This window comes from Juglans regia, chromosome 13 (genome assembly GCF_001411555.2).
Source record: "Juglans regia cultivar Chandler chromosome 13, Walnut 2.0, whole genome shotgun sequence".
Classification (NCBI taxonomy): Eukaryota; Viridiplantae; Streptophyta; class Magnoliopsida; order Fagales; family Juglandaceae; genus Juglans; species Juglans regia.
The window spans coordinates 10,285,029-10,299,080 of record NC_049913.1 but is presented as its reverse complement, the minus strand read 5'-3'; the positions used below and the strand labels follow the sequence as shown (position 1 = coordinate 10,299,080).

The window sequence follows — 14,052 nt, the reverse complement described above, 5'->3', positions numbered from 1 at the left end:
CTGTGTAGTTGCTTCTTTAGTCAAATCATATATATGTATATGGATGAAACGTCCATGTATTGATGTCTACAAACACGACAGAGAGATGGAAAGAAGACCTATTCAGCAGCATATTAAAGCCTGCAGAAAAATATCAGCTTCAGCGATAAGGTTATACGAAGATAAGAACAACTTACTGGTCACTGTCATAAGGGAAACTGCCCCCCATCTTTTTAATATCCTCTCCTTTGAGAGTAGGTTTCAGTCAAGGTTTGGAAGATTTCCGTGCTCATACACACCTGAAGGTCATTGCAAGCAGCAGCTCCATTTGAATGTTGGTAGGAGCTTCTCCTTTGTTCTTTTTCTTCTCCTTGTCATGTCTTTTTGAGCCTCAGAACTGAATCTCGCTCGATATACAATGCCTTCAATGAGCCTTTTTGCACAGATGTAAGATTTATAGGATGTTCTCTTTAGTTTATATGGCTAAAGATCTTAAAAGCTTCTCGAGGTTCTCTAAGATTGGCTAGAAATTTTTTCAACTCCTTTTTCATAAGTTGCACAAGAACGAGAAAGTAAAATTTGCATTATGATCACATTCTACTGATCTCCTACCCTTAGAGAGAGATGACAGCTGTGCTTTAGCTGATTTTTTTTTTTTTTTAAGGGGATCATACTCCAATTTTATTAATATAGCCTCACTTATGACGGAGGATTACCTGGCTTTAGCTGCTTGATTGACTTGAAAGCTCATTCATATTTCTGGTGGTAAAGGATCTCATAGGTGCCTCCGCCTATGGAGAATTGTCAAATTCTCATATTTGACAAATGCATTGAAAATATAACTATGAAGAGTGAATTTTCTACTACCCAGAAAAAACAATTGTAGAATTTTGGGAATTAATAAACTTAATGAGCAAAAGAATCCAGAGTCTGCAAGCAAGTTCTGTTCCCAGTCACTAATAATAATGAGAAGAATAAACGCATTCAATATTTTGAGTGAATTACAGTTTCCCTTTTCTTTTACCTTAAGCTCTGAATTTGAGAAACTATATCAAGGGCATTTTATTAGAAATGCATCCAACCAGATGAATCACTAAATAACTTGATGGCTCTTCCTTCAGATTCGTTTTAATAAGTTAGCATCATGCTGTCATAACTGTGCAAGTTTCCTTTTTTTTTTTTTCTTTTTCCTTAATCTTGATTCTCTTTGAGATAAAATTCATTCTGATTCCTGAACATATCCCAGTTACAAAGATGATATAAGCTAAATGTACCACTCATGAGGAACTACAACCTGATCTTGTCTTCATTTGTGTGTTCAGAGAAAAGGAACCTTGTCACTGCCACTGAAAACATAAATTCCTTAACTTGAAGACTTGTGAGTATGGTGAATGCTTAACAATTTTTCTGTCATTCTTACATACAGCCCAAGGAAGAAGCAAGTCCAGTTATATGTCTTGCACAGTCCCTGTTGGCATCCATTTCAGAAATCACAGAAGCAGTAGTATGCATAGAATTAGAAAAAGAAAATTTTCTTGAATTTGGATGCTACTTTTACCGGGCTTCTTTCACCATAATGGAGTTACTGTCAGCTGAGAGTTTCCCGGCAAATGTAATGGAGATTCTACAAACTCTATCCAAAAATGTTGATTTGGCCAAGGATCTTGTGAAGAGGTGCCAAGAAGGAACACGTCCAATTTTGGACAGTGAACAGGGAAGCATCATAGCACAGCTTGAGGGGGTGATAAAACATGTGGGAGAATGCCTGGGCCTGATACCTGCATCATCATTTGAAGACCAAGTATATGTAGAAGTCGCTATCCGGTCTCTATCAAATGAGATGCAGAATGCTCAATTTACAATCAGGCAAACTCTGTCATCCAAGACCTGTGAGCTCGATTCACATGCATTGTCTTTGGAGAAGCAACTGAAGGAAGAACAAGTATCAATAGAGACAGACCTCTACCCCATAAATATTGAGGATTCTACAGATAGTCAGTTCTTCGATATGCCTCATGTCATTGAAGCGCGTAAAAGCACTAGTTACAAAACCAATAGAAAACTTTGGAACATGAGCAGATCCTTATCCACATTGCCACTGGTGGCTCAGGAGATAGAGCCTCTTTATGGAACTTTCTTTTGTCCTCTTATGAAGAAGATCATAGATGACCCTGTCACCATAGAAACTGGAGTGACTTATGAAAGGAAGGCAATAAGTGAGTGGTTTGAGAAGTTCAAAAACTCAGAGGAGATTTTCTGCCCAATCACAGGGCATAAGCTGGTAACTAGAGATCTCGTCACTAATATAGCTCTGAAGTCTACAATAGATGAGTGGAGAGAAAGGAATGAAGTAGCCAGGATCAAGGTTTCCCAGGCAGCTTTGTCTTTAGCCAGTTCAGACGGTATGGTACTGGAAGCAATAGAAGATTTGCAAAGTATCAGCCAAGGTAGACAATACAGCAGGAAACAAGTCTGCAGTGATGGAGTATTGGCATCACTCGTTAAGTTTCTACAGTACAAAAACATAGATGTTGTCTGTGCAGCACTGGAACTACTACGACTACTATGTGCAGAGGAAGATGATGGCATCAAGGTTATAGCTCTTTACCTGTTTTTTCTGATTTTCATTTAGAAATACAATCAAACAATAAAAAAATCAATACGAGATGCTATGGAGCTTAACCTAGAGCTAAAAGCACCCTCGTGCCTCTGTTTTTCAATATAATCAAAACAAAAAAATGATAATTTTGAGAGGTGAAAGAAGAGTCTCACTCAGTTCTATGGACAAAAAAAGAAGCCCATCATTTTCATCAGGTGCAGACATCCAATGTCTTCTTGGAAGTATATGTATATTTTCCACTTTCCTTTGCCATGAGATAGATCACATTGATGAATCCTTAACTATAACTTCCACTTTACACGATATAAACCTCCCAAATAAGCTCTTGAGTACTCTTCTAGTTCCAACTTTCTGCTATTTCTATCGTATATTATGTGTGTGCGCGTATAAATGTATATGCTTATTCAAACAACTTACCAAAGAACTTCCAAAACAATATACATTGGTGGCTTCTTGTGCAGGAAATCATTTCCAAAAAAATGGATATTTCCACAGCAATCAAAATGCTGTCGAGAAGTCATCAGCGTGTAAGGCATGCATCATTGCTGTTCTTGCTTGAGCTTTCAAGATCCAAATTTATGTGTGAGAAAATTGGGTCGGTTCCTGGAGGAATTCTAATGCTGATATCTCTTAAATACAAACCTTCCATCGACGTCTTTGCTTCAGAAAAAGCAGATGAAACCCTCAGGAACTTAGAGAGTTCACCAAATAACATTAAGCGCATGGCAGAATGTGGACTTTTGGAGCCCCTTCTAAAACACCTTGTTGAAGGTAATTTTCAGAACGTGTTCCCAGCTTTCTACGCCACTTCAAACAGTTGAATAAAAGGATATATATTGAAATGGAACTGCAAAAGTCTTTCAAAAAGTTATATTATGAGAAGCATACTTAAAATTAATAACAGCCATACAGAAAATTATATGGAAAGTAAAGAACTGTTTCAGACTACTTGGAATAACCATATTGTCGACCATCAGAGCAGATCGTATTAACAGCACAGCTTCTAGAAAATCCTTGCTCTTCAGCAATAACTGATGTAATGTTAGCTAACGTAATTGACTAACAGGTTGTGAAGATATGAAAATGGAAATGGCGAGCTATCTTGGGGAAATTGTTCTCGGACATGACAGCAAAACCTACGTGGCTGAGAGGGCTTCTCCCCCTCTCATCAAAATGGTTCGTAGTGGGAACACTTTGTGCAGAAGGGAAGCATTTAAAGCTCTATCTCAAATCTCATCCTATCAACCAAATGGAAAAATACTTGTAGAAGCTGGACTAGTACAAATTATGTTTGAAGAGATGTTTACCAGGAGAATCTGTGACGAGCCTATGAACTCAACTATAGAAGCAGCTGCAATACTAGCAAATGTATTTGAATCTGTGCTTGAGCTTGAGAACCTCCAAGTGAATACTCGTGGACACACCGTGTCTTCCAACTACGTTGTATACAACATCATTAACATGGTAAAGAACTCAACCCCTGATGATCTCAACATCAACCTTATCAGAATTCTCTTATGCCTGACAAAGACACCAAAATCAACAGCCTCCATTGTCTCAGCTGTCAAAACGACTGATGCAAGCTACACCCTGACTGAATTCACCAATAATCCAGATGATGAACTTGGGATAGCATCAATCAAGCTACTTGGTGCACTTTCACCCTACATGGGCCATACACTAATAGAAAGACTTTGCAAAACAAGAGGCCATCCTGAGAACCTAATCCAGAGCCCAACTGAAGTAACTCAAATCACAGAGAGACATGCAGTTTCAGCAAAATATTTAGCACAACTCCCTCACCAAAACCTCACACTCAACCTAGCTCTTCTAAGCAAGAATGCAGTCCCTACTATCCTACAAACAATCAATCAAATCCAAAGAAGTGGAACAAGGTCAAGCAGGTATGCAAATGCTTACTTGGAAGGACTAGTGGGCATTCTAGTCAGATTCACAGCAACACTGTATGAACCTCAAATGCTGTTTCTTGCAAGAAACTACAATTTCACGTTAGTGTTCTCAGAATTGCTGATGAAAACATCAAGTGATGAAGTTCAAAGGTTATCAGCAATAGGATTGGAGAATCTCTCGACAGAGTCAATAAATCTATCAAAACCACCACAGATCAAGAGAACCAAGATTATGAAGCTATTCTACTTACCAAAGTTCCTATCTTTTGGTTCATCAAAGCGGAGGAAAATACCAGTGTGCCCAGTTCATCGAGGGGCATGTTCTTCGCAAAACACATTCTGTTTAGTTGATGCCAAGGCAGTTGAGAGGCTGTTGGGATGTTTGGACCATGACAATGTAGAGGTGGTTGATGCTGCATTGTCAGCTATATGTACATTGTTGGATGACAAAGTTGACGTAGACAACAGTGTAAGCATGTTGAGTGAAGTAAATGCCATAAAGCACGTTCTGAACGTGGTGAAAGAGCACCAGCAAGAGGGTCTGTGGCAAAAGTCACTTTGGGTTATTGAGAAATTTTTAATGAAAGGCGGTGACAAGTCTGCTTCAGATATATCGCAGGACAGGTTGTTTCCTGCCACATTGGTGAGTGCTTTCCATCATGGAGAGGGTAGTACAAGGCAGCTAGCTGAGAAGATTTTGCGGCATTTGAACAAGATGCCAAATCTCTCTACTTACAACCCTGTCATGTAAAATCCTCTCTCTCTCTCTCTGGTCTTATTGAAACGCTGCAGTTGACGACGTCTTATGGTTCCAAGTTGCCCAAGAGTGGTGTTGCTTTGCATAGTTGAAGTTGTGATTTGAAAGGAGTAACGTGTAAATCGTACACTTCTTAACATGCTATCTGACGACTTTGAATGTTTCTAGTTATTCATCGACGTGTTTTTTAAGAACTGAAATCCCCTACAATTTTCTTTTTATTCACACACATTCTACAATTCACAAAAAGATAAACACATCACACGCCGTATCTATTTCTCTTCTAATTGTAGAATGTGTTTCGGTTAGAAATTATAAGAATTCCAGTTATGTTTACCCATTACTCATTAAGTGATTTAAGTATTTATAAATTATATCTGTGTATATATAGAATTAAGGCTCTATTTATTCGTATGATGTCTCTGTGTGGTAGCTTAGTTACAGAGTTTTTTATTTATTAAATTTAGTTATTCTTGTATATTATGTAGATTTACAACTAGGTTGAGTTATGTCCAAGCCAAGACACGCGTTGGGAAATTAAAAAGACTACTAATTTTAAAATAAATATAGTAATTTGATCAAATATATTTTCATTTATTAATTTATTTTCAAAATTATTCATTTAATAAGTTTAACTTAATAACATGGTACTTTTACATGGTAAGAACAAAACTTTATACGTTAAAAGATTTCAATTTCAAAGTATTTAACGTTACAGGCTTTGGAAACACAAGCGGGAAATGTGCTGAGAGTGATGTTAATTGCAACGTGTAACATCTATTAAAAACTTAGGAAACGTGTCATTCATGCGCCACCACCGTTTTCTTTTTTCTGTTTTTCCGATTTCTGTTTTTGGTGTTTCTGATTTCTGTATTTTCGATTTCTGTCGGGTTGTTTGTTGGTGTTCGTTTGTTAGTTTTGTTTGTCGGAAAAAATAAGTGAAATAGGCTATTGAACTTTATGTCCATAACAGTGTTGGTTCCTCCCTCTACCGGTTAGGAGGATGGATGTGGTGTTCACTTCTCCTACTTTGGTGAATAGAGTTTGGATGCGGGCTGTTTTACTTCTGTTTTATACAGAGATTGATACTCTCTTTTGAGAGTTTTTGAAGTTTAGACAATGTCCGTCGCAAAGATATTTGTATACAGAGAAGCTTACAACAGATGTTAGGTTGGCTTGTAACTTGAGTCACAGATGTAACTTCCTTCGTGGAATGAAATGATGTTTATTTCCTATTAAAAAAAAAAACTTTGGAAAGGTGGACGGACTACTTTATCTGAATAGGCCGGTGGTCTTCTTTGAACACGAATCCCCTACCCAATGCTATCTCCAACTTTCTTACACATTCATTTACTCATGGCTATGTAGTTGCCCTTCTTATGACAATTAAAAACTTGATGCTCTTCACTAATATTCACATTTCATTACATACAAAACCAGGGAAAGAGTACAATGATATGTTGTACAGATCAGACACAGAAACTCATTCAAACTACTCAAAAAAAAAAAACACTCAAGAAACAATCGAGAGTGGTACAAGAAATATTTTACTGGATACAACATGTGCACTACAAATGCAAATCTTCTGGTGTTAAGGCCATTGGAAACATTTACCCTCAAAATTAAAGAATGAATCCTGACTAAACAAATATGTTGCCGATGCTGAAATTAGTAAGATAAATATCGCCACAAACACACAAATTTGGTGAGAGTGCCTGGTCTCCACCGCTTTCACAGCCTCATTCTCCGAAACCATGACATCAACATTATTTTCGGAAACAGAAGATTTCACTTCACTACAAGAGATAGGTTCCTCTCCTGATGATTTATCCACCTGATTTGGAAAAAGAAGGATAGATTTTTTTAGAACAGCAACTCCCACTTACCAAATAAATTGTCAAACCTCAAAACTTTCCAATCTAATCCATAACAAGTCCTGTGATTTTAAAAGGAACTAAGTGTCATTTCTCAAATAGAATCCCTTGGGAAGAATGCAATGGGGAAATCAATTTGGGTTCCAGAAGAAGAAATTAAGAATTTCAGGTTATGAATGTTTGGTTTCTGTATGTATGTTAAGAATTTATATAAGTTAACATCAAGGTTAAGCACATAAATGCAGACAACTACTTGACAAAATAAAAACTCAATAGTCAACCATTCAACTATGCGTTTGGTGCATCACTCTGCAACCATGAACTGGTTGTCAGTAAATCTATACGCTTCCAATGAACGAACATCAGAACTCAATGTCAATGGTGTGAGAACCCTCAAGGATCAATGGGTTAAAACAATTTTGAAAGAGCAATGTTAGATCTACACACAAATTTTACACAAGGAAGTTTACACACTGACGTGGCTTAATGTAATATGTCATATCTACATTACAATAAAAAAGAGTTTTACAATCTGATGGATCACATTAAGGCCCCGTTTGGATACAGAAACACTCTCAGCCCATCTCATCTCATCTTATCATTACAACTTTCTCAAATTCTCATACAAAATATAATAAACAATTCAACTTTTTCAAATCTCAAAATAATAATAATATTAAAAAATAATATTCTAACAACATTTTATTCAACTCATATAAAATCATCTCATCTCATCTCATCTCACTATCCAAATCAGCCCTAAACCCCGTTAGTGTGCAGACTTTTTTGTGTAAGATTTATCTGTAGACCATACATTTCTTATTTTGAAAACCTTCGTACGATACATACGGAGAAATGTATACAACAAAAAAGCCAAGCAGAACACACTTTGTAAGACCTAGCAAACTAAGCTTTAATTAAGTTTTATAAATCAATAAATCATAATAACTTATAAGCTTAGCATAGTATGTGATACACATGCTATTTGGTCTCATGTGCAGCTAAATTCAAGGCATATTTGTATGAGCCTGGTCTAAACTAACCGAACTTTAAGCTGACCCGTGGCTGTTATAATCCATGATGACCATTGCTACCCTACCACTTCTCTTCAATCTAAAGATATGCAAGGTGAAATATCATACAAACTAAAAAAGACCCAAAGAATACCTGCCTGGAGACGTTTATCCAATGATCCTGTGACTGCCTCCGCAGATGTTTTTGTACAGGTAGCATTGATTTGATCATTCTTGGAAAACAGTAACTCTTTGTTGTCACCATCTACATGGCTGTACATAATCTTAGTATGCCATAACTTCTCCACGAGAATATTGTTCTCCTTTGTTAATTTATTTAGCTGCATAGAAAATATCAAAATTGGAGACTGAATGTCCTATTGTATACATCACCTCAAGCTACAGTTGCATCATTAAAAATAGAACTAGAGAAGCAAACATAACCCATCATATAGACAAGATTCATTATCCTTTGACATGTGTCCATTAGGAATTTTTGGCATCATTTGTGATTAAAACTGTGTTTTCTTTAGCAGCCCTATTTAGTTATAGACAAAACACAACAGAACAATTTGATATCCATGGGAATGCAACGGCACCCTCACCAAATGTAATCACTTAAACTTGTTAAGGTAGAAAGATGAATTGTGGAATGGTTATTATCTATGAAAGTTCATACCTGCTTTTGGATGCGCTCCCTTTCAGTGGCTAGTTGCATTGCCATATCCATAATAAACTTGGTCCCCGTGTTAATTTCTTTTGCACTTTCTAATTTTGCATTGTTAGCTTGATCCAGAGACATCTCCAAGAATTCTGTTCTAGCCCTTAGGAAACTTATTTCATTATTAAGTTCTAAGTTAGTTTCAGATAGCAAAATGCATTGCTCCTCTACAGTCTCGGTCTTACTTTCGGCTTTTGCAACCTTGGATTTTAGATCCTCAATCAGAGTTTCCATATCCCAAATCGCAGAATATAACATGTTCTGCTGCTCTTGGCTTGCCTCAGAAGATGCCTTCGCATGCTGCAATTGGATCTCAAGTAAACCCACCTTTTGATCAGTGTTACTAGCACTTCCTTTATGAAAATTCAGCTCTTCAGTGAGCTCCAAATTTGTCTCTGTTAACTGAGCAGCCTTGGCTTCTGCACTTTCAGCCCTACTTTCTGCAATATCTATGTTTTCTTTCAATGAATCAATTACATTTTCCATTTCACTGAGTTGCTCTTGACTTGCTTCATTGCAGGCATTTGCATTAACAAGTTGGACCTGAGATTCTTTCAGAATTTCCTCAAGAAGGTTCACTCTTTCTCTCAAAGAAAACACTTCAGCGCTTTGGGCAATATGTTCTGCATTGCTCCTTTCAAGCTTCTCTAAAGTGACATCTTTTTCTTTAAGCTGTTCAATGCAATCTTGAAGCTTAGTCTTCATTTCAATTTCTCGTTGAATTGAACCATTCCGATTAAATTGAACAAGCTGGACTTGGCCAACCATGTCCTTTGAAATATCCATAAGCACCTCAGCAGCATTTTCTGCCTCCAAAAACCTTCCCCAAACAACTTCAGCCGCTTCTTCCATGTGAAATGCTACTTGTTCTGTAAAGTGTAGCTTTACTTCCAGTTCTTTTTCCCTTTGTCTCGATTCTGCCAACTTCTTCTTAAGATCTAGCTCCCTTGCAAGTGATTTTTCCAGAATCCGTAGCAAATGTCTTTGCTCTCCGGTTATCTTCATATTTGATTTTGCATTTATGTTTGATAGTTGACCATCTTCTGATAATTCCAAGCCCACGTCAATTTGCTCTGTTAAAATGCATGTTTTAGAGATGTAACAAATAATAATAATAATAATAATAATAATAATATGCACCTTTATTATCTGAAGCAAACCATCTAGTTAGACAAAGGTTAATAACTCACCATTCTCGAACTTGAAACCTAAGATGGTCCTCTGAAACTTGGCTAACTGCTTCTTCAGCTCCAAAATCTGCACTTGAGACTGCTTTAATGATTGTTCAGAATCTTGCAAGTTCTCTTCCATCTTAGTAGATAGTTCTCTCAGGTGTCTGCATGAAGATATTTTAAGACGGGCATCAACAATTTCTGCTTGGAGATTATCCTTAAAACTGTCCAGCTCTCTTAGCTCAGCATCTAAAATGCCAGATAAGAGATCAAATGTCAATAACTTCTCAATAGAGTCTGTTGAAATATAGTTATTATCCAAAGCCATCGTATGAAGATCATTTTCCTGAGCCAGAAGGTACATCAATAGGATATGCAAATTTACCAACTTCTCAGAAGAATATTCCAAGTCCAAGTCTAATTTTACTATAATTTTCATGGACCTCTCTATCTCCTGTCTACTATTTTCAGTGGGTGAAACTCCATGTAAATAAAGTTTGCCAGACTCTCGAGTCCCAGTACACATGTCACGAACAGCTTCATCGCCCATTTCCACCGCTTAGTCTTTGGTTCAACCAACCTGACTAAAGGCCAAAACACAAAGAAAGATGAAACAAAAGGAAAGGCAGACCAAAATGAATCCAAAGTAACTCTGCTTGTGAAAGAAGGGGGTGATTTTTTTTAAAGGAAATTATATCAGTCACCTCACTTAAGTGGAGAACTACTGTGGTTACAAAAAACTCAACACATGCTATGGACTATACAGAAAGAGAGAACCTATACGATATGTTCATTTATAATGTAAAGGAGGTGGTTACTAAATCATTTCCTCGGTTAAGTTTACCGACAGAATAAGAGGGGGGGTAATTCAAGTCAGAGCAAGCATAAACAGGAATACTTAATCATCCATGGCACCGTGGCTACTAAATGTTACATATGCTCCATCCTGTTTGTACTACAAGCAATATATACTACATAGTCCAAACAGATGCAGTGTTATATAAAAACTACATCCTATCCGTGCCACATCCTCGAAAACGATGCAGAATGTGTTATACATACAGCATCCTATCGATACTACAAACAAAATAGCATATGGTAGTCAACTAATAGAAAACAAGTAGCAAGTAATTTACCGTCAAGGAGCAATGCAGACCAAAACAAAGTGGAATCACCGTTAGTCACCAATGGCATGGGGGTTACTGACTAGTTAACAACGAAGACCAGTATTACGCAACACTTGAATATTCCTAGAAAGTGACCTGGTTTAAAATATACCACTAGGCTAATAACTGAAGTTCCATAAATAACAGAATGAGAACTAGAATTTCTAAAGCTTTGATTGTATTTAACTATGTTTTTGCACTACAATTTAATTTCAATCAGAAACTCTTATATCATCGATTGTTTCCAATAAATCGCATTCTATGCAGAAACCCTTAGGTGCAACAGGCAACAGCCTAATTTCTCTCTTCCACATGACTTCCAGCAAAGGACTGGGGATTGTAAAAATATCTCCTTGTCTGTCAACTAATTTTGAAAAGCTGATCGTTAATCATACACCTCCCAGACCATAACATCAAACACCGAGTTCTATATTAAAATTCTAATTCCCAAAATCATACATTTCTAGAACATTAAAAGCAATACCCAGAAACTAATACCTAATTCACAAAACACTACTGCTTAACACATTGAGTTCTACGTCTTTCACTAAAAGATTAAAAACAGAGTAGTAGCACAGCACTCGATAAAAAAAGGACACTAATTCATGTACTTTCGCAAATTACATCGAGGTTTCGGCACTAAGATGTCCCTACGGAAAACGAGAAATTGCAACCCATTTAAACGCCTTGAAGAAACACACAGAGAACGAAATTCCGCTAATGCAAAAACTTTCCCAGAAAAAATCTCCGACGGATTCACAAGAAACTACCTGCGGGCAAATCTCTACTGGGTCTTATCCGCTCCGCTCCGCAGAAAACGATTCGAGAGAGAATTGAAAAGAATTAGATTATCAACAACCACCGTTAATCAGAACGGAGAATCTGAGAGAGTCGAGACGCAGTATGATCCGTGAGTAGGAAGAGTGTAAGGTGAGGCGGTGGGTACAGATTGGTCAACGTCTGTTGAATTGGCTACATCCTTAGTTAAGAGCGTACGTCTGCCAATCCTACAGTCTGTGGAACAGAATTATTGAGCTAACACAACCTTTCCGAGAGAGAGATAGAGAGAGAGAAAGAGAGAGAGGAGCGCCATAAAAGTAAACGAAACGGTCAGGTTGTACGTTGAATTATTGGTCTGTTCGTACGAGGGTAATAGTTATTAGTTAAGGAACAGAATTTGTTGCAATAAATAACGATATTTATTTATTTATTGAGAATCTTTTAATTTTTGTTTCCATTTACATATAACTATGCTTTCTAAATAATGATTTAAAATCATTGGGACTCTCAAATACAAATACAAACACAACACAAAACAACAACAGATTAGACATCATATGAGACATTATTTTCATCAATTGTGGTAAATTTTGTAATCTTTTTTTTTTCCCTTTCATCTCCCCCCTCTCTCTCTCTCTCTCTCTCAAACACAGACAAATGAAAAATCATATACATTTTTTTTTATATTTAATAAAGCAATATTACATACATTCTTAAAGTATTTAAGTTTCGTACATTCCGTTTATAAAAAAATACATAAATATGAAATTTATGTAAAAAAAAATTAATTTTTTTATAGTTGAACTTATTATTAAAATTTAATCTTTTTATTTACCATCATTCCATGATACGACATTATATGATTAGAAAACTATTTGTTATGTTTCACCATCATACCAAGGATTTGGTGCCGCATAAGAAATATTCTCTTTATTTTTCTTTATTTATATTTTCTAAAGTGCATTCATTAATAATTTAATAAACAAATATTCTCTTATTCCATTTACATAATGGGTTTTTTATTTTGTTTTCATAATAGTATAAAAAGTAATTGAATTATAAAAATATTATCAATACATTCATCGATTATAAATTCTGAAGGAAAAAGCTAAACCCGACCATGAATTCTTCCGATTATAACTTTCTGTTTACCTAATGGTTAAGAAAATAAGAAAAAGATTGAAGAGACATAAAGAAAAATGCAGGAAACTCACATTATTGGTTGTAAAAGATCTCTCTTTCTGTCTGTGTGTTTCTTTTAAAATGAAATCACCCTAATTTTATTTTTCTGTCTATGTATGTATCACTGATGGTTGTTGATGAAAGAGAAATCACCAATTGACGTAGTTTGATGTGATACGTCAGATTATAAAATTAAAAATTATTTTTATTATGCAATATATCAAATAAATCATATGAAATCACGTCAATTTAAGAATTCACTTTTATAAAATTCCTTTGTGCTTATAAAAATTCTTTTTTTAACGTGCATAATGAGTGTTATTTATAATTAATATTAAATAAACTCAATTTAGTATCCTCTTAATCATCACCATCCATATCAAATGATTACATGCTAAGTAATAAATGATAAATAGTTTTCAATCCAGGATAATGGGAGGATGATACAAAATATATGATAAATAACACTTTTTTTAATATTATAGAACGGTGACTAGATTAATTTTTAGAATCTGGGGGCATAGACAATTTTCCTTTTCGAAAATATTTTGAAGGGATTAATGATATGAAGACCACAGATCATACAACCACAAAGATGATGAAAAGAATTGAAACAGATCGCACAGAAGTGTCAAGACTCGAGCCTTTGGCACCCACAGCCATGCACATGCTCAATTGGCATGCACTCAAGGGATATTCATATAGGATCCTCCATATCCAAAAACAACAGCTAAAATCTTTTTGGAATTAATGGAGTGAATTGATTAATTGTATCATTTTGGTCATTCCCAAATGCCGGAGGTAATGCAAAATCTCTTAAAACTCTCATCCAAACTTCCTTTAGAGCACTTATGATTTGGAAAAAATCCTGATTTGTG

The 14,052-nt window shown here is 36.0% G+C and overlaps 2 protein-coding genes across 11 annotated transcripts; one reads left to right on the top strand and one right to left on the bottom strand.

The window, feature by feature from the left end:
• The first annotated feature begins 192 nt into the window (after window positions 1–192).
• On the top strand, window positions 193–5,583 carry LOC108989404 (putative U-box domain-containing protein 42). Of its 2 annotated transcripts, none has more exons than XM_018962980.2 (4): window positions 193–317; window positions 1,406–2,572; window positions 3,061–3,370; window positions 3,666–5,583. In XM_018962980.2, the coding sequence occupies exons 1-4, from the start codon at window positions 312–314 to the stop codon at window positions 5,258–5,260; spliced, it is 3,078 nt and encodes a 1,025-aa protein (XP_018818525.1). In that variant the 5' UTR covers window positions 193–311; the 3' UTR covers window positions 5,261–5,583. The 2 variants fall into 2 exon arrangements, with proteins under 2 accessions (XP_018818525.1, XP_018818526.1); XM_018962981.2 differs by lacking the exon at window positions 193–317 and adding an exon at window positions 369–426.
• A 1,081-nt stretch (window positions 5,584–6,664) lies between these two features.
• On the bottom strand, window positions 6,665–12,311 carry LOC108989419 (WPP domain-interacting tail-anchored protein 2). Of its 9 annotated transcripts, XM_035684566.1 has the most exons (6): window positions 11,983–12,309; window positions 10,490–10,630; window positions 10,065–10,210; window positions 8,833–9,947; window positions 8,312–8,494; window positions 6,665–7,100 (listed from the first exon to the last, which is right to left on the bottom strand). In XM_035684566.1, exons 2-6 carry the CDS (start codon window positions 10,594–10,596, stop codon window positions 6,858–6,860), a joined length of 1,794 nt encoding a protein of 597 aa, XP_035540459.1. In that variant the 5' UTR covers window positions 10,597–10,630; window positions 11,983–12,309; the 3' UTR covers window positions 6,665–6,857. The 9 variants fall into 9 exon arrangements, with proteins under 9 accessions (XP_035540459.1, XP_018818557.1, XP_018818551.1 ...); XM_018963012.2 differs by having other exon boundaries at window positions 8,308–8,494; window positions 10,065–10,630; window positions 11,983–12,311; XM_018963006.2 differs by having other exon boundaries at window positions 10,065–10,630; window positions 11,983–12,310.
• Window positions 12,312–14,052: the final 1,741 nt, after the last annotated feature.

Coding starts and splice junctions, on each gene's coding strand:
- LOC108989404 (XM_018962980.2), top strand. Junction 2,573..3,060: donor AGGAAGATGATGGCATCAAG/GTTATAGCTCTT, acceptor CTTCTTGTGCAG/GAAATCATTTCCAAAAAAAT. Junction 3,371..3,665: donor TCTAAAACACCTTGTTGAAG/GTAATTTTCAGA, acceptor ATTGACTAACAG/GTTGTGAAGATATGAAAATG.
- LOC108989419 (XM_018963006.2), bottom strand. CDS start 10,596: ATGGGCGATGAAGCTGTTCGTGACATGTGTACTGGGACTCGAGAGTCT. Junction 9,948..10,064: donor AGGTTTCAAGTTCGAGAATG/GTGAGTTATTAA, acceptor GCATTTTAACAG/AGCAAATTGACGTGGGCTTG. Junction 8,495..8,832: donor GGGAGCGCATCCAAAAGCAG/GTATGAACTTTC, acceptor TTTTCTATGCAG/CTAAATAAATTAACAAAGGA.